Source organism: Rhinatrema bivittatum, chromosome 1 (genome assembly GCF_901001135.1).
Source record: "Rhinatrema bivittatum chromosome 1, aRhiBiv1.1, whole genome shotgun sequence".
NCBI lineage: Eukaryota > Metazoa > Chordata > Amphibia > Gymnophiona > Rhinatrematidae > Rhinatrema > Rhinatrema bivittatum.
Window position 1 is genome coordinate 238,534,650 of NC_042615.1, and position 25,320 is coordinate 238,559,969.

Consider the following 25,320-nt stretch of genomic DNA (forward strand, 5'->3'; position numbering starts at 1 on the left):
TCTTAATATGCAATGTAGTACCGTATCGTGATCCTTTATAAGGTCCACTGTCCCTTTATCTTAGCCCCAAACAACCTGTCGCCCAAGCAGGGTGCTTTGGCCCACCTATCATGCACATCTTCATAAAGACCCAAGGCTCTGGGCCAGACTATCCTGCATGCTCCTATGGACAACATTGATTCCTGGTAACCATATCAAAATTGATTTAGGACAATCTTCAGTACCATGGTCCATTCCCAGGCAGCAAATACACTGTATCAGCAGGCGAGGTCAACTCCAGTCCTCCAGAGCCACAAACAGGCCTGGTTTTCAGGATATTCACAATGAATATGCACAAGATAATTTTTCATACAAAGGAGGCAGTGCATTCAATCTCTCTCATGCATATTCACTGTGGATATCCTGAAAACCTGGCCCATATGTAGCCCTTGAGGACCGGAGCTGGCCACCCCTGCTGTATATGCTTGACAGAGACATTGGAGAAATTACTTACCTGATAATTTTGTTTTCCTTAGTGTAGACAGATGGACTCAGGACCAATGGGTATAGTGTGCTCCTGATAGCAGTTGGAGACGGAGTCAGATTTCAATCTGACGGCAGCACCAGTACATATACCCGTGCAGGAAGCTCTGCTCTTCAGTATTCTCCTCGAAAAGCAATTGTGGATATATGTGTGTCTGGATAATTTGATTAACTTTGTTTAACTTGAATAACTTGATAAACGTGATTAACTTGAACTGGTTGACTTGGACCATAGCTGGAGACCGCCAGTGCCCTCAACTGAGAAACGCCAACATCCGGTAACTATGGGTGTCCTAGCTGAAGGGAAGCGTGGCTTACCCATGCTTGTCTTGTTCTCGGGAATGTCCCCAAGGTTTTCGTGTATTTCGGCAGCTGTGGGCGGGATACTGAGTCCATCTGTCTACATTAAGGAAAACGAAATTATCAGGTAAGTAATTTCTCCATATCCTAGCGTGTAGAACATGGACTCAGGACCAATGGGATGTACAAAAGCTACTCCCGAACCAGGTGGGAGGCTGCCCGTGGCCCACATAGTACTGCCCTTGTGAATGCTGTGTCCTCCCAAGCTTCAACATCCAGGCGGTAGAACCTGGAGAAGGTGTGATTGGAGGACCATGTTGCTGCCCGACAGATCTCGGTGGGTGACAGCATCTTTGTTTCCGCCCAGGACACTGCCTGGGCTCTAGTGGAATGGGCCTTGACTTGTAGTGGTGGAGGCTTGCCTGCCTCTACGTAGGCCACCTTGATTACTTCTTTGATCCAGCGGGCTACGGTTGCCTGCGAGGCCGCTTCCCCTTGTTTCTTCCCACTATGAAGGACGAATAGGTGGTCCGTCTTTCGTAAGGATTCCAACCTTTCCAGGTACTGGACTAGGAGTCTGCCGATGTTAAGGTGGCGAAAACGGCAAGATTCTTCCGAGTCCTTACGCTCGTCTGGAGATGGCACCGAGATGGTTTGGTTTAGATGGAAGTGAGAAACCACCTTCGGAAGGAAGGAGGGTACAGTGCGTAGCTGTATGGATCCCGGTATGAATCTGAGAAAAGGTTCCCGACAGGATAGTGCTTGAAGTTCGGAGATGTGGCAGGCCGAACATACTGCCACTAGAAATGCCGTCTTCAAGGTTAGGAGTCATAGGGACAGGCCACGGATAGATCTGAAGGAGGCTGCCGCTAGGAAGTCTAGTACTAGATTGAGGTTCCATAGGGGTACTGGCCACTTTAAGAGTGGGCGGATCTGCTTGACCCCTCTCAGGAAGCGGGAGACATCCAGATGAGATGCTAGGCTAATGCCTTCCACTTTGGTTCCGAAGCAGGCCAATGCGGCCACCTGAACCTTGATGGAGTTGAGGGACACCCCTTCTTGTAAGCCGTCCTGCAAGAATTCCAGGATCGTGGGAATTTTGGCTGTCTGCGGAAGGACATTGTAGTCTTCGCACCAGGATTCGAATATTCTCCATATTCGTATGTAGGTTAGCGATGTGGAGAACTTGCGTGCTCGGAGCAAAGTGTCAATCACCGCTCTCGAGTATCCGCTCTTCTTCAGGCATGTCCTCTCAATGGCCAGACCGTAAGAGAATAGAGTTGGGTTTTCGTGGAGTTTCGGGCCTTGCTGGAGCAGATCCCTGTGTGGAGGTAGGGGGAGAGGGCTCCCCGTCAAGAGTCTTCGCATGTCTGCGTACCATGGCCTTCTTGGTCAGTCCGGGGCCACTAGAAGTACTAGCCCCCTGTGGTGTTCTATCTTGCGGATGATCCCGCCCAGTAGTGGCCACGGGGGGGAGGCGTATAGCAGGTCTTCTTCTGGCCAGGTCTGGACGAGGGCATCGATCCCTTGGGATTGTGGTTCTCATAAGAACATAAGAAAATGCCATACTGGGTCAGACCAAGGGTCCATCAAGCCCAGCATCCTGTTTCCAACAGTGGCCAATCCAGGCCATAAGAACCTGGCAAGTACCTGGCAAGTACGTCTGTGACTAAAGAAGTTGGGAACTCGGGCGTTGGACCGGGTTGCCAGGAGATCTATGGCTGGGGTTCCCCAGCGGTTTACTATCAACTGGAAAGCTGTGGTTGACAGCATCCATTCCCCTAGATCTAGACTTTCTCTGCTGAGGTAGTCCGCAGTGACGTTGTCTTTTCCTGCGATGTGGGCGACTGAGATCCCTTATAGGTTTGCTTCCACCCATGCCATTAGGGGATCTATTTCCAGGAACACCTGTTGGCTTCTGGTTCCTCCCTGGCAGTTGATATAGGCAACTGTTGTGGCGTTGTCAGACATGACTGACAGATTTGCCCCGGAGTCTGTGACTGAACTGTAGGCAGGCTAGTCTGACTTCCCGGGCTTCCAATCGGTTGATGTTCCACCCTGACTCTTCCTTGTCCCATTGCCCCTGGGCAGTCGGTTCCTGGCAGTGGGCTCCCCACCCTCGTAGGCTCGCATCCGTGGTGATCAAAATCCAGGTTGGTGGGGATAGCCTTACTCCCTTGCTTAGATGGTCTTCTTGAAGCCACCATTGTAGCTGGTTCCGCACTTCCTCCGGGAGCTGGAGGCGAATGGAGTAGTCCTGGGACATCGGGTTCCATTGTGACAGTAGGGAGCGCTGGAGCGGTCGCATGTGAGCTCTTGCCCATGAGACCACTTCCAGGGTTGATGTCATGAGGCCGAGGACTTGGAAGTAGTCCCATACTTTGGGACGAAGACTTTCTAGCAGATTTCGCAAATGGTTCATCAGTTTTCTTCTCCTTGTAGGAGGGAGGACGACTTTGTCTTGTTTGGTGTCGAACCGGACTCCCAAGTATTCTAGAGATTGGGAGGGCTGCAGACAGCTCTTGTTTGTGTTGACGACCCACCCAAGGTTCTCCAGTAGAGTCTCTGGAGGTCGCCTGATGACTTTCCTCTGGAAATTTTGCCCTGACCAGCCAATCATCCAGATATGGATGTACGAGGATTCCTTCTTTCGTCACCGCCACTACAACCATGATTTTGGTGAACGTCCGGGGGGCTGTGGCTAGCCCAAGGGTAGTGCCCGGAACTGGTAGTGGTGGCCCAGGATCATAAAGCGTAGGAAGCGCTGATGCTCTTGATGAAACAGGATGTGCAGGTAGGCTTCTGACAGGTCCAGGGATGTAAGGAATTCTCCCAGCCGTATCACCCTTATGACCGAGCGCAGGGTTTCCATGTGGAAGTGTGGTACCCTCAGGTAGCGGTTGACTGACTTGAGGTCCAGTATGGGTCGGAACATTCCCTCTTTCTTGGGGACGATAAAAATAGATGGAATAGTGCCCAGTATTTTGTTGTTGCGTGGGCACCGGCATTATGGCCTTTAGGGCGAGCAATTTGGCCAGTGTGGTTTCCACTTCTGCCCTCTTGGAGGGTGCGTGGCAAGGAGATTTCACAAACTTGTCCGGAGGGATGTTGTGGAAGTCCAGATAGTATCCCTCTTGAATGATGGTTAGGACCCACTTGTCCGTTGCTATCTCGACCCATCTTTGGTAGAATAGGGCAAGCCTGCCCCCTATGACTTCATCCTGTGGATGGGTCGGCTGATTCTCATTATGGGGTGCGGCTGTGGCCTGGGCCAGAGCCAGCTCCCCTCTTGTTGTGTTTGTGCCAAAAGGACTGGTCCCTGCCTGCGGGGCGAGGTGCTTGATATGTACTCTTGTAGGGTCTAAAACACTGTGATCCTCTGCCCTTAAGTAATCGGGGAGAGGGGTGTTGGCTTCTTTTGTTCTTGTCCTCCGGTAGCCGAGGTACTGGAGATTCGCCCCATTTGTCGGCTAACTTCTCCAGCTTGCTTCCGAACAGGGCGGCTCCTTTAAAGGGCATTCTCGTGAGTTTCGTCTTGGAAGTTGCATCGGCTGACCAGCTTCGGAGCCAGAGTTGCCTTCTGGCTGCCATTCCAAGTCGATCAGCTGTGGTACGACTTGCAGCAAAGGGAAATGGCGGGAGGCCTGACGGATTCCTTCTAGGAGAGGGTTCGTCTTTGGTTCCCCTGTGGCACTTGTGCCTGGGATGGCGAGCTCCTTCAAGGTGAGAGACACGTGATCTGGTAACTGGAGAAGAAGCGCCTCATGGTTCAGTAAGGTTCCGTTCCTGGAGGGATTTCCCCTTCCTCCAGGGAATCTTGATCCTCGTACGAGGTGTCCATGTCCCCTATGGTGAGGCTTTTGGCCAGGGGGGGCATGTCTCTGGGAGGCCTATAGGGCCCTGGGAGGCTAGGGTCCTCTGGTGGAGGATGTGTCTGTGTCATTGGTGGCGGTTGCATGTGGACAAAGGTGTGTAGATGCTTAAAGAATTCTACCCAGGAGAAGGATCCTGGGTCTAGATTTAAAACTGCTGCATTCCCCAGGGATCCCGTTTGAGGGCGGGTCGTGCTGGGGCTAGAGAGGTCCGGGGTACTATCGGTGGATCCGGATTCCTGTACTGGCTGGGGAGGGCCTTGTCCAGTTTCTCCCAGGGCCTCCTCGCACTGTAGACTGCGCAGCTCTTATGTGGCAGGCTGGGCAGAGAGCTTGTGCCTTGGTTTTCTTGGCCGGTGGTGCCATGGTTTTGTGCGCACAAGTCATTGAAACCTCGGTCTGTGCGTTTAATGTGCATGCCGGGAGGTTTAGTTATGCGCTCCAGGTGCACCAAAGATATGCGTGTAGGCCTGGATGTGCGCTCACTGAGATGTGCACGCCGCTGTGCGCATAGCCTTAACTTGTGCGCCCGGCTCGTCTCTGTGCGCACGGTTCAGTTAGGCGGACAGAGTGGCGATCAAGGGGAAATGGCGTTGGCGACCAGGCGAGCAAGATGGCGACCAACCCGGAGTGTCTCCACTTGGGAGGGCCCTCGAATCCGATCGGGGTCTAGCCCAGACTGGGCTGATCAATCTGATGGTACAGACACCGGCTGGCGATCTGTGCGGCTACCCGAGCCTCGGAGACCGGAGACTTAGAAAACGTTTTCTACCTTACCTTGTCTCGGCGTTTCCCGATTTCATTCCGGGCGGTCTCCAGCTGCGGGGGGAGAGGGAAAAGTACCTTCACTGCCGCGCTCGGTAATTCACCTGCTGCCTCTCAGCCGCTCCAGTTGCCGGGGGCTAAGTCCACGCCGGGAACCGGCTACCGGACTGATGCCTACCTCTGAGGGATCTCGGAAATCATCTCAGGAATTCTCAACTGGGGGAGGGACCCTTGGGTATCACCGCAGGAGAGCGGGGCTCATCTGGAGAGGTAAGATTTCTTCTTTGTTTGGAATTTTCTTTCTTCTTTGGTTTGAATACTCTAACGCTGTGCAAGCGTGTATAGAATCCCGAACTGCTATGGAGACAGAAAATACTGAAGAGCAGAGTTTCCTGCACGGGTATATATACTGGCGCTGTCGTCAGATTGAAATCTGACTCCGTCTCCAACTGCTATCAGGAGTACACTATACCCATTGGTCCTGAATCCATCTGCTACACGCTAGGAAATTTTTAGTTACAGCCTGAGCACCTTTAGAAATGCAAAACCTTTTTTTTTTTCTCTCTACCATGGTTAGAAAAAAGGGCTCCTGTCAAATTAAAAGAATTTAGGAAAAAATTCTTACATAGTTACAGGAAAAAGAAGAAAATTCTGAAGAAAACTAAGGAAAAAATAAAAGAAAACCAGAAGGAATGTGTGTGACTTGAAGAGCTGCTGCTGAATACTGCTATCCATTTTGAAGGTTAAAAAAAAAAAAAGAGACTGTAGGGGCTTCACCGAGTGCTGCTTGGTGCAGTGCCTACGGCATGTCTGTGAAGCCTCCTAGGCAATGAGCTGACACTCTCCATATATGGTACCATGCCATTTCATCACCCACACTGTTCATTCTGCTTGTTCATGGAGAATAAGATACATTTTAGAATACTTATGAGAGAGCCCATAACCTAGCAGATCATGTTCTGAGCTGTCATGCAAAAGACCTGGTAGCGATTCCTTGCTAAGATTTATCATCCCATCCTTGACCAGAGATTAATATATATATGAAGTACCACATGAGCCTTTCAGATGGCGGGAGAGCCAGGTGTCACCTGGTGGTCAGTCAAAAAATATACTGGAGACAGCTGTGAGTAAAGCAATGCTCTAAAACTTGGCCAGCAACAGGACTCTTAGGCTGCAGTGTTGGAAAACACTTCTGTAAGATGGAGCTCCACTGAGTGAAGAGAGTGTCAACTTTAAGGTAAGCAAAAACTACCATAAAAGCAAGTGCATTATCCCACTGGCATATCTAACATCAGAAACAATTTGACAAGATGCTTAAAGGTTTTGCCAAGCACTACCAACCTCATAGTTATCAGCAATAAATGGAAATTGCTTAGGCTGCAAAAACTGCGTCTTTGGAATATCAAGGCCATCTTCCCCATAGAGAAACTGAACAATGCTTCCGTCACTGTCACGCACTGTGAGATCATACTGGACCACCAGCCCTTCCAAGTGTTTTATGATGCACCTATAAGAGAAACAGGCAATCCGAGCTTACAGATCAATAATAAGGTCTCAAACCTAGAACTGAAGAAACCAATTCATAGGTGTCATCTATCATTGCTATCCAAGCCAATACCTTACAGCAGTAAATCTATTACAAGTACATGGGGGCTTTTGGAAGAAACACTTTCCTTTTTATACATTTCCAGAACCTGTTTGTGTTTACAGAAATAATCCTACCTTTCCTTTTGCAGAAGATGCCTAGGAATGCGCACCCATGGAGAATAAAATAACTGTACCGGTCCCCTCCAGGTCAAAGTCAGGGGAACAGTAGCTTGCACCTTAGGTTCTAAACTCTGCCAAGTTTGAGTTACAGACTTAAGTTTTTCTTCAGGGATACAAGTCACCCCATCCAACTGAGAATATGGATAGTACTATTACAGGTCCAATTTACTAAAGAAAATACATTCTGTACTATAACGATACTAGAAAAATATGCTTGTGTTTTTCTAATCAACTATCGTTATGAAAGGACAGACCAGTTAAATAGTCTGTTATATCCTGCACTTCATAAACAAGTTTTAATATATAAACAAGAGAAAATGTAGACATTAGTGAAAGTAAAAAACAAATAGTGATTTTAAACTAGGTAATTGATGTGATATAGCCTGGGAGACACAGGAAAAGGACAATTGGTTCTTACTTGCCAATTTTTGTTCCTGGAATACCACAGATCAGTCTAGACACCTGGGTTTTGCCCCCTACCAGCAGATAAAGACAGAGAAGAAAAGCTTTACTAACACTGCAGCTTAAACTAGTGTGCCACAAGAGTCCCTCAGTATGATCTGTACCCAAGCCAAGATGAGATTAACTGTAAATACAACTTCAAACCCTCTCTTCAACCGAGCAGGAGGAAGATGGAGCCCCCTAAACTAGGGCTCTTCCATCTAATATGCATGATTGAATTTGAACCTTCCAACCAGCAACCAACCCTGCATTATTTACAAACTGACTACAAGAGAAGGCCTTTCAGAACGGGCAGGGCTCTGGACTGATCTGTGGTATTCTAGGAACAAAAGTTAGCAGATAAATTTTCCTTTCCTGTTCATACCCCAGATGAGTCCAGATGCCTGGGATGTACCCAAGCATCCCTAAACTGGGCAGAAACGTGACAGCTTGCAGTACATTATTTATTTATTTATTTATTTAATTTAAAAACTTTTATATACCGGTATTAGTATGCATACATCATACCGGTTTACAATGTAACTTTAAAGGTAGAAATTACAATGAACAGGGAGGGCGAACAAGGAGGAGTATACAAAGAGCAGGAGGTGGAGGAATTAAAGCAATAAATAAAAACTGCAACGGACTATTTACAGGAATATACAAGGCGTAGGCAAGATACTTGCAGAAGTCGGTGTACTTAATCAGGGTAGGCTTGTCGGAAGAGCCATGTTTTAAGTTTTTTTCTGAACTTGGCGTAACATGGCTCTAGCCTGAGAGTGGTAGGGAGGGCGTTCCATTGTTTAGGGCCTGCAATGGATAGTGCACGGTCCCTAGTAGAGGAGAGGTGGGCTTTTTTCAAAGGGGGAATGGAGAGGGTGCCTTTGTTGACAGTGCGAGTGGGTCGTTCAGTGCGTATAGGACGAAAGGGTTCATCCAACCAATTGGAATTGTGCGAGTGGATGGACTTGTGCACTATGGTTAGAATTTTGAAGAGAATTCGGGATGCGATGGGGAGCCAGTGGAGTTCTTTGAGTATTGGGGTAATGTGATCAGCTTTCCTTGAGTTGGTGATGACCCTGGCGATGGCATTCTGGAGCATTTGTAAGGGCTTGGTGGTGGAGGAGGGTAGGCCAAGGAAGAGGGCATTACAGTAGTCCAGCTTTGAGGAAAGGGTGGCTTGGATGACGGTGCGGAAGTCGTGATAGTGGAGGAGGGGTCTGAGTTTCTTCAGGATGTGAAGCTTGAAGAAACCTTCTTTGAGGATGGAGTTGATCTGTTTTTTGAGATTGAGTTGTTGATCTATGATAACCCCAAGGTCTCTTACTGTGGGTTGGGGTGTTATGACGTTGAAAGCTGGATCGTTGGAGATCGGTGGTTTGGGAGGGAGGTGAGGAGAGATAAGGAGCAGCTCTGTTTTGGAGGAGTTTAGAGCGAGGTGGATGTTGGTGAGGAAGTCATTGATGTTGGCAAGACATGTGTTCCAGAAGGCAAGGGCATCTGAGAGAGAGTTGTGAATGGGAATGACGATTTGAACGTCATCTGCATAGAGGTAGAATTTGAGGCCGAGGTCTGTGAGGAGCTGACATAGAGGTGTGAGATAAATGTTGAAAAGGGTGGAGGAGAGGGAGGAGCCTTGTGGGACACCTTGAGACAAGGGATAGAGTGTGGAGTTGGCGTTTCCTATCTTGACGGAGAACTTTCTGTTAGATAAGTAGGATTTAAACCATAGTAGGGCTAGGCCTGAGATGCCTATTTCGGATAGCCGGTTGATGAGGAGGTTATGGTTGATGGTATCAAAGGCAGCTGAGATGTCGAGTAGGGCGAGGAGGTAACAGTTGCCTCGGTCCATGCCTATGAGTAAGTGGTCCGTGAGGGAGAGCAGGAGGGTTTCTGTATTGAGGTATTTACGGAAGCCGTATTGGGCTGGATGCAGAATGTTGTTGCTTTCTAAATATTCTGTAAGTTGGATGTTTACAATCTTTTCCATAATTTTGGATAGGAAGGGCAGGTTAGAGATAGGGCGGAAGTTAGCGGGGTCTTTAGGGTCTAGTGTTGGTTTTTTTAGGAGGGGCTTGACAATAGCTTGTTTAAGAGCATCTGGGACAGAGCCTGAAGAGAGGGAGGAGTTTATGATGTCTGCGATGGGTTTGGATATAGTGTTCGGGATGGAGAGGAGGGATTTTGTGGGAATGGTGTCTGAAGGGTGGGAAGCTGGTTTGAGTTTTCTGAGAATAGATTCCACTTCTTTAGCGGAAGTCAGGTCAAGGGTTTGGAGGGTGGGTGAAGTGGGGGAAGGTTGGAGGGAGGGGGAAGGGGAGGTGGATGGAGAAGGGTGTTGAAATCTGCGGAGGATGTTGGTGATTTTTGTGAGGAAATACTGGGCGATTTCTTCGCTCTTAGTGGAGGCATCATTCTCAGGGATAGTGGGCTGAGAGGATTTGGTGAGGTTGGCAACATAATTGAAAAGGGCTTTCGGGTTGTACATGTATTGGTGGATCTTAGCTGAAAAGTAGTCTCTTTTTGTTTTGAGGGTGGTTATTCTATATTGGTGAAGGGTAGTTTTGAAACTTGAGGCGAGTTGGGGTGAGGGGGCTTTACGCTAGTTTCTCTCACGCTGCCTGAGGGTATTTTTTAGGGATCTTAGTTCAGTCGTGTACCAGGGTTGATGATTTTTTGTGGGTTGGGTAATGTTACGTCTGGAGATGGGGCATAGTTTGTCAGCAATTTCAAGAGTCATGCTGAGCCAGGATTTGATGGCAGTCTCTGGACTGGAGCAGTCAAGGCTAGTGGATGTGTTGGAAATGGCAAGAGCCAGTTCATCTCCAGAGCAGGGTTTCCTGAAGGTGAAGGTGGTGTTGTTTGAGGGAGTGGGGGTAGTAGGGAAGTTAAGGGGGAGGAGGGCTTTTATGAGGAAGTGGTCGGACCAAGGTACAGGGGAGCAGGTGGGGGGGGTGGGATGGTAGGAAGCAGTGGTTGATGAATATAAGGTCGAGGGGAGTGACCAGCTTGGTGCGTGGGGGAGGCAACAATTTGTCTAAGGCCTAGAGCTTGGAGTGCAGTAAGGAATGCCTCACAAGAAGGGGTAAGGGGGGTGGCATCGACATGGAGGTTGAAGTCTCCTAGTATGATGGAAGGGATTTCAATGTTTATGTTGGCAGATAAGAATTCAATTAAGGGGGAGGGGTCCCGTTCGATGGATCCAGGAGGGGCATAAATGAGACAGATTTGCAGTGAGGGGGCTTTGAAGAGGCCAATTTCTAGCTTGGAGGGTGATGTGGTGTGGGAGAGTTTGAGATTAAGGTGTTTCTTGAAGGCTAGGAGGATGCCACCTCCTCTTTTCTTGGGTCTTGGAATGGATAGGAATTCGTAGGATTGTGTAGGTAGCTGGTTCAGGAGGACAATGTCTGTTTCTTTGAGCCAGGTTTCCGTGATGGCACAGATGTCTGGCTTGGTGTCAGTGAGGAGGTCATTTAGGATGGGGGTTTTTTTGGAGAGTGATTGGGCGTTGAACATTATCACCAAACCCAGCTGATTCTGATGCCCACACATCCAATCGGGGTAAACAAGCATGGGTGTAGCTTGCTTATTGTGGCGGTTACTATCCCTAACTAATTAAGCTAGATATTTCACTTAAATGCAGTTCCAACACTGCTCTCTACATTAATGGAGGGGGGAAGGGAAACCGAACCAAAAGGTTACTAACGGCCAAGAGTAACAGATAAGTACAAAAAAAAAAAAAAAGAGTGCGAAAGCTTGCTGGGCAGACTTGGTCTTCTTCTGCCGTCATTTCTATGTTTCTATGTAATGTCTGGCAAAAATGTGCAGCGACGTCCAAGTAACTACTTGACACCTCTCCAGTGGGGAAGCTAACTGGCACTCTGCGCATGAGGTTGCCTGTGCCCAAGTTGCCCTTGGGTACTGGCTGACACCTGCATATGGCTGCTGATCCAATTGCTTCCTTCAGCCATTATGCAATTTTAGCCTTGGAGGCCTTACTCGCCTCCTTTGGCCCATTCCAAAGCATGAAGATGTGATCAGACTTCTGAAAACTGTTGGTAACCTTGAGATACCTCAACAATGCCAGATGCTCGTCTAACAGGTGAAGCTCCCTCGCATGCAGCATTAACATATCCAAATTTGGCAAAGCGGGCAGTTCCACCATCTGACTGAGACGAAAGGCAGACACAACCTTTGGTAAAAAGGAAGGCATTGCACGCAATGACACACCTGCCTCCAAAATTTGAAGAAAAGGATATCTACATGACAATGCCTGAAGTTCCAAAATCCTTCTAGGTGAACAAATTGCAACCAAAAAGACAACTTTCAGAGTTAGATCTTTTGGAGATGCTCTCTTCAATGGTTTGAACTGCGCTCCACAAAGAACCCACAACACCAGATTAAGATTCCAAGCAGGACACTTCTTCATAGGAGATCGAAAATGCTTTGCCCACCAAAGAAAATGAATCACATCTGGATGAGAAGCCAAGGACACTCCCTGCACTTTACCCTGAAGACAGACAGCCTAACGCCGCCATCTGCACCCAAAGGGAATTAAAGACCAACCCCTTTACCAGCCCCTTTGCAAAAAATGCCAGGATATGCGACACCAAAGCCTGAGTATGCTGTACATCCTGCTCAAGACAACACGCTTCAAATACTTTCCATGCCCTAATGTAGGCCGGGGATATGGAAGGCCACATGGTTTGTAGTAAGGTGGCAATGACTTCCTCATAATATCACTTCTTTCTTAACAGATTCCTTTCAAAAGCCAGGCTGCAAGACAGAAGCGATCCACCTGATCCCAGAAGACTGGACCTTGACGAAGCAACCTCTGAAGATGACTGAACCTTAACAGTCTGTCCACCGCCAAATTTATCAAATTGGCGAACCACAGTCAACATGACCATTCCTGAGTCCCCAGAATCACTCTGCCCAAGAATTTCTCTATTTGCCATATCACTCTCCCCATCAGGGGCCATGGAGGAAACATATACAGAAGGGGCACTAGTGGCCACAGTAGAACTAGAGTGTCAACTCTTTCTGCTCCATACTCCCTCCTACAACTGAAAAAGAGGGGCACCTTGGTATTTTGTCAGGACACCATCAAATCCATGTGGGTTTATTCCACCTGGCCTGAATGAAGAGCATTGCTTCCTCCACCAGCTCCCATTCTCCAGGGCCTAGTTTCTGCCGACTGAGAAAGTCCATTTGAACTTTGTTCAATCTGGTTATGTGAGATGCTGCCAGAACCACCAGGTATTGCTCTGCCCAGTTAAAGAGCTCCTGAGAAACCCCCCTCCCCCCAACGATTGATAAAAGCCACAGTTGTTGCATTGTCCAATAAGACGCACACCGTTCACCTGTGTAATGGCGGCCAAAATGAAAGCAATGCTAAGCAAATTGCCCTCATTTCTAACCAACTGACAGACCAAAACGCTTCTTTGATTGACCACTAGCCTTGAGCCATCTGTCCCTGACAAACAGCTCCCTAACCGCCTAGGCTGGCATTGGCGGTTAATATCATTCATTCTGAGACTTCCAACTCCACTCCTTGCTCCAGACTGGCTCGAGAAAGCCACCACAAAAGATGGGTCCTGGATTTCCCTCGAGGGGTATCGGGATCAGAAATTCCTCCAACAATGGGTTCTCCAATGGGATAGAAGCACCCTTTGAAGGGGCTGCATATGCGCATACGCCCAAGAAACTAGATCCAACATAGATATTATAGAACCCAGAACCTGTAAATAATCCCAAACCCTGGGCTCTGAGAGCAATAACAAGCATTGACCCTGGGTCTGTAGCTTTGTAACCCTGTCCACCATGAGAAACACCCTGCCAATGCTGGTGTCAAATCAAGCCCCAGATATTCCAAGGATTGGGATGGTATGAGATTGTTCTTTGTCAGGTTCACCACCCAGCCAAGAGTACGCAAGTCTCCAAGACCTGCTACACTAACTGTTGACATATAAGGCTTCCAACTTGCTTGAATGAGCTAGTTATCCAAATATGTATGCACTAGAATTCCTTCCTTCTGTAGAGCTGCAGTCGCCACCACCATCATCACCTTGGTGAACATAAGAACATAAGGCTTGCCATACTGGATCAGACTAAAGGTCCATCAAGCTCAGCCTCCTGTTTCCTACAGTGGCCAAGCCAGGTCACAAGTACCTGACAGGATCTTAAGGGGTAGATAGATTCCAAGCTATTTATCCCAAGAATAAGCAGTGGATTTCTGCAACTCTTCTTTAATAATTGTTAATCGACTTTTCCTCCAGGAACTTGTCCAAACCTTTTTTAAATGCAGCTATACTAATAGCTTTCACCACATCCTCTGGCAACAAATTTCAGAGCTTAATTATGGTTTGAGTAAGAAAATATTTTCTCTTATTAGTTTTAAATGTATTACCCAGTAATTTTATTATATGTGTCCTGGTCTTTGTACTTTTCGAAAGTGTAAACAACTGATTAACATTTACTTGTTCCATTCCACTCAATGTGTTAAAGATCTCTATCATATCTCCCCTCAGCCATTTCTTCTTCAAGCTAAAGAGTCCTAACCTCTTTAGCCTCTTTTCATAGAGGAATTTTTCCATCCCATTTATCATCTTGGTCGCCCTTCTCTGTACCTTTTCTAATTCTGCTATATCTTTCTTGAGATGTGGTGACCAGAACTGAACACAACACTCAAGATGAGGTCGCACCATGGAGCAATACAGAGGCATTATGATATTTTCTGTTTTATTCTCCATTCCTTTCCTAATAATCCATTCTATTTGCTTTTTTGGCTGCTGCTGCACACTGAGCAGAAGATTTCAATGTATTTTCAACGATGACACCTAGATCCCATTCCTGAGTGGTGATGTCTAATGTGGAACCTTGCATTTTGTAACTATAATTTGGGTTTTTTCTTTCCTAAGAGCATAAATCACTTTGCGCTTTTCTACATTAAGTTTCATTTGCCATTTACATGCCCAGTCTCCCAGTTTTGCAATGTCCTCTTGCACTTTCTCACAATCCTCTTGTGATTTGACAACTTTCAATTATTTTGTGTCATCAACAAATTTGATCACCTCGCTTGTTGTACCCAATTCCAGGTCATTTATAAATATGTTAATACACATCGTTCCCAGAGGAGATCCCTGGGGAACTCCACTATTCCCCTTTTCCATTGGAAAAATTTACCATTTAGCCTTCGCGCTGTTTTCTATTTTTAAACCAATTGGCAGTGCCATCACTAGCCCAAATGGAAAAACCCAAAACTAAAATGCTCTCCTAGAACCATAACTTTTGATGCTCCAGCCGAATTGGTATGTGTAGATACATCTAGGTTAGATTCAATGATGCCAGGAATTCTCCTTTGCAGACCACTGCCATGACAAAGTAAAGAGTTTCCATTCAAAATCGAGGCACTCTGAGGGCCACAATTGACCTTCTTTAAATCCAAAATTGGTCAGAAAGTACTTTCTGGTTCCAAAAAAGGAAAACTGAATATCTTCCCTTTCCTGCTCCTCTTGGGGAACCAGTGCAATGGCCTCCAGGTATCGCAGTCAGTCCACCGTGTCATGAACTGCTTCCCACTTAATGAGGGACGTACAAGGAGAGACAATGTATGTTTCTCGAAGCAGCCGAGAAAATTCTAACACGTAACAGTCTATTTGTAGCGCCCACTGGTCCGTTGTGATTCTGGTCCACTCTGTAAAATAGGGCCAGCCACCCTCTGACAACCTACAGAGAAGAGTGGACAGCCACATTTCAATGCAAAGATCTATTTCCCCCGGCTTCCTGGCCAAGGTTGCCTGGGCCAGCTTCCGCCTACCTCAAAAGGACTGTGTTCTACCTAAGCTTTGCCTTTGCATGACAGAAGGGCATCTGTTCTGATTATATCTTCTGTTGTCCTTAAAGTGGGAGCAAGCAGAGAAAGGTCTTACGCTGCCTTTCGGCTTATCCTTGGGGAGTTATGCCCCTTGGACTCTCCTAGGTGTTGCACCAACTGTTCTAGGTTCTCCCCAAACAAAAGCTTGCCCTTAAAGGGAAGAGCACCCAGCTGAAACTTAGACCAGACATCTGCTGACCAATTCCTCAACCACTGGAGTCTTTTGGCTGAAACCACTGACATCTTAATTCTTGAGGATGTCCTGATCAAATCATATAGTGTTTTTGCCACATAGGCCACTGCCGCTTCCAAGTGCTCAACCTGCTTCACAGAGGCTAAGGAACTCATATCTTTCACCTGCTAGTGCTTCACCCAGCACAAATTTTCTCTTTGCAAAAAGCTGTTGCATACCACTGCCCGAATGCTCAATGCCAAAACCTCAAAAATCCTTTCAAGCTGAATTTCCAACTTTCGGTCCTGCGCATCCTTCAGCATAGCAGATCCCATCACAGGTATGGTGGTCTTCTTGGTCACTGCAGAGACCAATACATCCATCTTGGGTGGAATTAGAAGCTCAAGGGCATCCTCCAGTAGGAAGTACAACTTTGTCATTACTCTCCCCACCTTTAGACTGGTCTCCGGCGTATCCCACTCCCTGACCACCAACTATTTCATCGACTTATGGAAGAGAAAAGCTTTAGCTGGACCTCACAATCCATCCATGATGGGATCCACCCATACATGATTGGATTCCTCCTGTGGCAGCTTAATGCCCAGCTCTTTCAGCAGATGTGGAATTAACGGGCCACAATTCCTCCTTTTTAAATAGTTGGGAAACCTTAGAGTCGGCCCCCCCCCCCTGCCAAGGGACTTCCTCTGACTCCAATAAATCTGGAGATTCTCCTGCCAGAATGTCCTCTCCCTCAAGAGTCCGCCCTGGACATCTCCTGCAGCCCTGCTAGGCCAAGTACCCGTAGGATATTTATGGACCCCTTCTGCGATTCCACTTTTTATCTCTGAGGATCTTGGGCACTCGGGAATGAGAATGCTTTTCCCCAGATGCCTTCCTGGCTAGAAAAGCCTTATAGAGGAGTTACACAAACTTCGAAGAAAATGCCTGCGAGTCCTGCAAACCCTCCGCCTGGAGGTCCTCAATAGTCCTTCTGAGCATCTGCGGGACTGTGTACAGCTGGGGATAAAGCCAGAGGGAAGTCCCTTGCAGCTGCAACTTAAGACAAAATGGCTGCCATTCCCACGCTGACTCGTGCGGCTCCTGAACTTGTTTCCACTGACCACAGAGTTCTCTTCCCCGACGGAACTGATCCAGTCTCTCAAGAGCTGCCCTTTCTCCTGGAGACACATCAAACACATAGCCCCACCAAAGTCAGACACACATGTGGTTCACCACATGAGCAGCAGATCCTTAGCTGGTGTCATTGTGGCTTCGCCGCACATGGTGACTGCCTGCTTCTCATTTACAGCACTCCCTTACCAGACTCTTTCTGCCATGGTGGTGGATCCCTGATCCCCACAGAACCAGCTGTGACTGACCTTTGAACGCTGATCACCTATGCTTGCTGAGCCCCCATACTAGCTGATCCCCTATGCTTGCTGAGCCCCCATACTGATCCCCTATGCTTGCTGATCCCGCATACTAGCTTTCCTTTCCTTTTATTTTTTAAAGACTTTAACAATCAAAAAAAAGAAACAAGTACACCTTCCTTAGCAAAGGGCTGCAGAGGTTATTGCTGGAGTGGAAGGACTATCTGGGACAACGAAGGAACTAGACCGCCAGTTTTCAGAGCCCCTCCAGGGTCCACACATGAGTCTCCACAAAGGGTCACCAAACCCCTGCTTGCCAGCTTTAACCAGGGGAGATGGTCCAACCAGGTAACTGGCAACCCCCTGAGAAGAATGCTCTTGAATTTAACATCTACTGGGTTTTTTAAAAAGTTTTTTAAACACCAGACTGCAGCTTTTAAATCTCTACCATCTGCTGGAGACGGAGAAATACTGACGGACTGCAGGTAGCACACTAGGTTAAGTAGCAGTGTAGTAAAGCTTTTCTTCTCTGCCTCCATTTGCTGGTAGGGAGGCAAAACCCAGGCATCTGGACTGATCTGGGGTATGCACAGGAAAGCAAATTTTCTGCAAGCTTCATGCTCCTTGTTGCAATTTGATGTCAAACCAGACACAGCAAGAAGATCAGAAGCCGTGAGTTTATCTTTTCCTTCTCTCAAAAATATCTTTAAAAAAACTAAAATTATAGAATGCTCTTGGAAAGCTACAAACTGGTGATTTGTACAGCTCAGTCAAGAAAGGAAAACTAAAATATCATCAATTTATGTGTGTGTGTAAATGTGTGTGTGTGCTATATATAATAAAAGTAAATGGCAGAAAGGATAAGGAAAATAAATAATAAAGCAAAGACTCCTTACCTTTGAAGATATCCAGAACGACTGGTTTTTACAGCAGTGTCTACAAGACCTTCCCTACCAGCCATGCAATGAAAGAAGAATTCCTTTACAAAAAATAAAAGAACAAGATCACAGTCATGATGGTGAATGGAAAGGCAATATGGCCTAAAAGCAAGTTGGAAATCAGGAGAAGCCCAAGATGTACACAAATTCCTTCTACCAGTGACACACTGTGTGACCTTGAGCCAGCTGCTCTCCATATGCCTTAAGTTGCCACCAAACTGCAACAGGAAGTTGTCCAATTCTCTTTTGAACTCCACTATGTTAGTCGCCTTGACCACATCCTCTGGCAACAGATTCCATAGCTTGATTTTGCACACAGTGAAAAAATACTTCCTACAATTTGTTTTAAATCTGCCGGTTGCTAGTTTCATGGAGTGTTCCCTAGTCCTAGTGTTATTTGAAAGGTTAAATAACCATTCCCTACTTACCTGTTCTACCCCACTCGTGATTTTTTAAAAATTCAATCATATTCCCTCTCAGTTGTCTCTTTTCTAAGCTAAAGAGCCCTAATCTGTTTAGCCTTTCTCCATATGAGAGCTTTTCCAGCTCCTTTATCATTTAAAACCCTTTCTGTACTTTTTCTATATCCACTATGTCTCTTTTGTGATGGGACAACCAGAACTGCACACAATACTCAAGTTGCGGTCGCACCACATATCTATACAAAGGCATTATGATATTCTCAGTTTTGCTCTCTATTCCTTTCCAAATAATTCCAAACATTCTATTTGCCTTTTTGACCACTGCCACACACTGAGCTGCACATTTCAAGGTATTCTCCTCAAGGGCTCCAAGGTCCTTTTCTAGGGAGGCCATTCGTAACAGAGAACTCAGCATTGTGTACTTGCAATTGGGATTATATTTCCCTATGTGCACTACTTTACACTTGTCCACATTAAATCGTACCTGCCATTTAGATGCCTCTTAATATTGCAAGGTTTTTCTGCAGTTCCTCATGATCTGCTGCTATTTTAACGATGCAAATCAATTTTGAGTCATCTGCAAATTTGGTCACCTCACTCGTCATTCCTTTCTCCAGATCATTTATGAATATTCTAAAAAGCACATGTCCCTGCATGGACTCCTGTAGCTCTCCATTAAAGACCATTCTTCATTGGAAAAGTGATCATTTAGTCCCACCCTCTGTTTCCTGTGTTTTATCCAGTTACCAATACACAACAGACACAGTCTCCTATCCAAAGGAAGGAAGGGAATCTCAAGATTGTTACTACATTGGCTCCCTATCTGTTTCTGATTACAGTTCAAGCTCCTCTTACCTACAAGATTATTTATTCTGCAACTCCTCATTATCTCTACTCTCCTATCTCCCGATAAACTTACCCATAAGGAGGAGGGTATTTATTTATTTAATATTCTTGTATTCTTCAGCATCCAAACACAATTGATCAGTGTGGATAACAAAATAACCAATCATAATCACATAAAATCACAAATAGATAAAAACAAATTAACACACCTCATGAACTCACAATTCAAGCAGCATAAACATTCTTAAAACAAAAAGCTTTAAGATGTTTCCTATGTTCTTAATTTGGTGGGCAATGCACACCAGAGCATTGGACAGACTTGAGAAAATGTTCTAGATCTAGTCAGCTGTGTCAAACTTCTAACTGAAGGTACCTGAAGTAGATTATAACTTTTAGAGTGTAGAGACCTTGTTGGAACAATGTAAGTAATGTCTATCTATGCCCTTCTTCTACCGCAAACTCTCGACTCCGTGTTTTACACCTAGCTGCACCATATGCTTGGAACAGACATCCCGACTTGGTGAATCATGCTCCTTCTCTTGCCTTATTCAAATCCAGCCTAAAACCGCATCTTTTTTAAGCTGCTTTTATATCCTAACCCCTGATTATCCTCAATTATTGATTTTAACTATGTTCTTAATAAATGAAATTCACAAAGTCTCATTTGCCCTGGATGTTTGTCTTGATTAGATTGTAAGCTCTACTGAGCAGAGACTGTCTCTTATGCTCTTGTACAGAGGAAATGTTTACAAAGATCACCGCTTAGGATAATTTTCAAATTGTGCAACTGTTATGAGTGTAAAATTATGTGTACACACACACAAACAAACAATATGCGTGTACCTTTACATGTATAGGTTACAGGCATTTTATGGGGTGGAGTCTGGGCAGGGTTGGGCCTCAAGAACTCATATTTTGTTTAAAAAATATGCGTATAAATTCTCTCAGTAAAACCACATGTACCAAATAGCAAATGCAATTGTGTGCACATAGATTTGCCAGGATAATTGTGTATAAGTCCACTTTCAAAACTGAAGTAATTTATGCACTTATTTACCAGGAAACTTATTCATGACATTAAAAAGACTAAGCTACGCGAACAGCACGTATATTTATACTAAGCTCGCAAAACTATGGTCAAAAGACCTGCAAATTCTTTTGTCAGTGGAAGACTTGTTAGATTGTGATTTGGCAGTTAGAAAAGCCATGAAATGTATTTTATTGTGGGAATTTCATATTAAGGTACTACACAGGGCTATTTTTTGGCTGAGCAAAGAATTTGCAGCAAATATAGCTACATCGAGTTGCTGTTTAAAGTGTGCATGCTCGCCTGCGTCTCTCCTTCATTGTTTGTGGGATTGTAATGTTATACAATTATGGAGCTCTATTAAATTGTTCTTTGAATCACTTCCAAGTCCCAACAGTAACTTGGTCTGCAGCCTTTTGCGATATGTTGCTTCTACGACAACTCTGGACATGAATCATCAATTGCTATTAACTAAGGCATGCTTGGTTGCAATACGTCTCGTTTTACGTCACTGGAGCTATGGAAGAACTCTTTACTGGATGTTTATCTATTAGAGATGGCTTGTCAAAGAAGAATCTAAGAAACGGAAGAGAAGGTTTATAATCTTTGGTCTCCACTTATGCAATTCTTTTCCTCGGTTAAAAAGGAAGCGGGAATGGGGATGGAGACCTTCGAGAAAAATGCCTCTTACTCCTCAGATTATTTACCTTTCCCTTATAGTTAACTTTTATACACAGCTACTCCAAATGATCATTTATCTGTTTCTGTTGTAATATTCTTTTGACTGTCCGTCCCTAATTATTTGTAATTTGCATTTTGTGAGTATGCATTTGGTGATTTGTATTATCTCAGTCGTTTATGTGTTCTTAGCACTATGTACTGCTTTGCAAAGCATGGGAGGGGGAGGACGGGATGGGTGGGATGGGTTTTGATGTACGAGTTTAAATGGTGGTTGTGTGTTCACTTGATTCGTACCTTTTTCCAACTTAAATATATTTCAAACAAAAAAAAATAAGCTTAGAATCTGTAGTTTTCTGCATACTGCAGCTACAATTGTAAAAGCTTGCACAAGGTCAAAGGCAAAACTAAAACAGAAAAACGTTCTGGTATGATAACTTAAGAAATGCTCATTTTAACTAATTTGGCAAAATTCTGACAAATTCATTTGGGGAAGGAGGATGGGGCTAAATTGCATAGCAATAATATTTGACAGGATTGAATCAAATATCTTTTTTTTGCAGAAGAAAAATATTGCAGGATGAATGTCCCAGATATTCACCTCTCTATGTTGCTCTGGAATTTAGCAGAGTAGAGAACTGTATATTCTGAACATGAAAAACTGAGAGAGCTGATTTTAAAGAACACAAATCTGGGAGATCAAAATAACAGTACAATAAAGACCATAAAGACAGGACCATCATGACAACATCATGTCCTTATTTTAGTCATCTGACTTATACCATATCCATAGAGTTCAACTAATAAAAAATATGCAATTTTGCTTTTTGATTTCTACATGCACATTCTATGCTTTTTGGTTCCAGAAGTCTTCGTGGAATAACTTACAGAAGGTTTGATACCAGTAAGAAATCTGCCAGTGACAAATCCACCCGACCGAGGAGAGAAGTCATATGGTTCAAAACATGGCAGTGACTTCCCAGAAGGCATCAGTGGAGGCCTCCGACCTTCCAACTCAATCTGACCCAGCAGGCAAGAAATCTGCATAAGGGGGAAGGAGCAGATCAGAAGAGCACAAAAGCACCCAAATGACCAACACAATACATATTGGCATATTTCTTCTGAGCTAAAATTCAGATGGCCAATTCATCAGTGACATTTCAACAAAGGTAAAAAGAGGAGTCAGATCTCAAGTGAGGGTCTAAACGCCTAGTCTGATAATGATCTCCAGGTGCATACAGAGTGTCCAAGTTTTATCTCTGTAACAGGATATTCCACTAATAGAAACATGAGCAAAGGGATGGTATTCAGATGTCCATTGAATGCCATCCACCCACCTTGAAATACACATACATATTAAACAAAAATATTTCACATTCTGTAAATGTTTTATACCTGCATGGTATTAACAGTAGATCCCTTGGCTCCAGATTGGACCATCAACTGTAAGTTATTCTCTGGGAAGTGCCTGTGAAGACCAAGAGGCATGCACACCTAGCATTTTTAGGATGAATGGAAACAGAAAAAGAAAACAGAAATACATTAATTCACATATGCAATCAAGTCACAGATAACTGCTGAAAATACACAAGTGGAATCCATATTGCTTTTTTCAAAGCAGTCTCTAGTTTTTGCTGTTTCTATATCTGTTTGACCCCGCTGCAAAAGAAAAAGTCATCACTTCTGTACTGTTCTAATTTGCGACAAGGATACAAAATGATCTGTCTGCACTGAAAAAACATGTTTAAAATTAACATTTTATATTTTCTCAATCTATCCTTTTTCATTTTATTAATCATCCTTTTTCTAGGATGTCTTTTTTTTAATCAAATTTGTCTGTGCATTATTTAAACTAATATGCCCCTTTCCAACACAGATTTGAGTCCCAAGTATTATCCCAGAGCAGTAGTTCTCAACATGGTTCTCAGAAAGTACCTACACAGTGTCAGGTTTTCAGAATATTCACAAGGAATATGCCTTAGATAAATTACAATGGACTGTCTAGATGTGTCCACAGGACTGGGCTGAGAACCCCTGCCCCAGAACATAGGATGTAGTTTGCCTCTACACTATGTCCTCCCTTTCACTGAAGATAGGACCTTCAAAATATCATGCAATACTCTAGATGAAATCTCAGTTTTGATTTTTTATATAAGTACTGCTGCCTTTGGTTCTCTGCCAGATATACAATAAAAGCTCTGTTATCCGATATGCATGGGGAATAGTGGGTGCCAGTTAATCAAAAGGAGAAATGTTCTTAACCTGCTAATTTCCTTTCCATTAGTCCAGTCTCTAGTTTTTGCTGCTGTTTCCCCCTACCAGCAGATGGAGGCAGACAACACGTGGACCGCCGAACAGAATAGTCTGTTGGATTTACATAAAGAATCAAACATCTCCAGGTAGCGACTAAACAACCTTCGCATATCCAAACACTCCACTCCACACTGTTTTCTTTCTGTGACATCATAGCTACTACTTACTTAGGGGTGGTGCCAAGCAGCAGGAATCCAGTAACCTGACAAAGCTTAGTATCAGACCCCTTCCATAAAAGTGAAACCATGTTCCAATAAAACCCTGAGAAGAAGTTTCTCTATAACTAAACCAGGAAAGGGGGGGGGGGGTGAAATCCCCAAACAAAGCTATGATGATAGAACAATTACAGAACATACCAATCAAGTCCCGATAGTGTGCACAAGACTCGGAAGAGAGAGCCTTGCTTCCCAGGTGGGCAGCAGGATTAAAGGAAAGGATATTAGCAGGTAAGAAAATTTCTCCTTCCATCTCGTCCTGCTGCACCAGTCCAATCACTGATGAGTGGGAAGTACCAAAGCTTTATCAATGCAGGTGAGCAGAAAAAAGAGCTACTTGGAGAACCCCAGCTCCATATGCCATGTCATGTCCTCCTTTGCCATCACATCCAGCCAGTAGTGCTTCAGAAAGGTATGCAAACAGGACCAAGAGGCCTCCTCACAAACATCTGTCAGTATAAGCACGCACACCTCCACCCCAAGATGCTGACAATGTCCTGGTAGAGTGTGCTTGTACCAACTCTGGAGGCCTCTTGGCCTTCAGCACATAAGCTTATTCAATAACTTTCTTTATCCAGTGGGGCAGAGTAGCTTTTGATGCTGCTTTTCCCTTATGTGGACTGCCGAACAGAATAATCTGTTGGATTTACATAAGGAATCAAACATCTCCAGGTAGCGAATAACCAACCTTCGCATATCCAAACACTCCACTCCACAATCTTCCTGGGAAAAAGCTGGAAGGACAATGCTTTGACTGATATGAAATGGAAAGTTCACCTTTGGGAGAAAGGAAGGAACTGGGTGGAACTTCCTTGCATCAGCCAAAATAAAGAACAGATCATGAAAGGATAAGGCCTGAAGCTCTAAAACACGCTTCGCAGAACAAATAGCTACCAGTAAAAAAATGCCTTCAGGGACAGATCCTTCAAGGAAATATGCCTCAAGGGTTCAAAGGGATCTCCACCTAGCACCTTCAAGACCAAATTAAGATCCCATGGAGGGATGATAGGCTAAAAAGATGGATGCAACTGCTTAAAGTCTCTCAGAATCTGGGACACATCCGAGTGAGCTGCAATGGAAACACCACTCAGCCAACCTCGGCAGTACAAGATAGCCAGTACCTGCAACTTTAGAGTTGTTGTGACTGGGTGGCCAGAAACGCTTTGTGCATAAGGAGCACAAAATCCAGAGAAAAGGCTTCCGTGCCGCCCCCTCCTGGCAGTTGAGCATCATGTTCGCCATCCAAGCTTTCTGTGGACCGCTCCCGGGGTCCCCAGGGCTGCCAGGGCCTGGAGAAAGGTCAGGAGGGAAATCCCCTCCCCCTAACGCTCTTGCCTCTGCAAAAGTTTCCAAGATGGCCGCTGTTCCCATGCTCAGCGGGAATGGATCGGCCTGAGTGCCCCGACCAGCCTGTCTCTTTCTGGTAACAGATAGCTAATCCGAGGTGCCTTCCCCACCGAGAAAGGCACCTAGCACAAAGATCCATGTGGGAGAGCTGAGAATCGGACTCCCCGCATGGGGTACAATGCGTCGGACGCAGCATTACTGTGGCAAGGAGGGAGGGAGGAGAAAAAATGGCGCGAACAGCACTGCTGCCTCTGAAATTGTGTATCCCGTTGGCTACACGCTCCCTTGGGAAAAATGCAACGCCATGACTCTGTCCAGCTGCGTAGTACCCTTGCAAGAATCCCAGAAGAAGGCTGCACAAATAGTAAACCTTTTTTTTTTTTTTTTTTGTTGGCCGGGACCGAAGGGGGAGGGGGAGGGACTGGACTACTGGTATCCCCCCAAGAGCT

At 45.4% G+C, this 25,320-nt stretch overlaps 1 protein-coding gene across 3 annotated transcripts in view; it reads right to left on the reverse strand.

The window, feature by feature from the left end:
- The window catches only part of POLR1A (RNA polymerase I subunit A), a 271,640-nt gene that overhangs the window by 124,787 nt on the left and 121,533 nt on the right, over positions 1–25,320 (reverse strand). For all 3 annotated transcript variants that reach the window (XM_029592763.1, XM_029592762.1, XM_029592764.1), the window contains 4 exons: positions 22,392–22,490; positions 21,885–22,037; positions 17,982–18,064; positions 6,801–6,966 (listed from right to left, as the gene is read on the reverse strand). In XM_029592763.1, the coding sequence (XP_029448623.1) occupies positions 6,801–6,966; positions 17,982–18,064; positions 21,885–22,037; positions 22,392–22,490 (501 nt within the window). The remainder of the gene's footprint in view (positions 1–6,800; positions 6,967–17,981; positions 18,065–21,884; positions 22,038–22,391; positions 22,491–25,320) is intronic.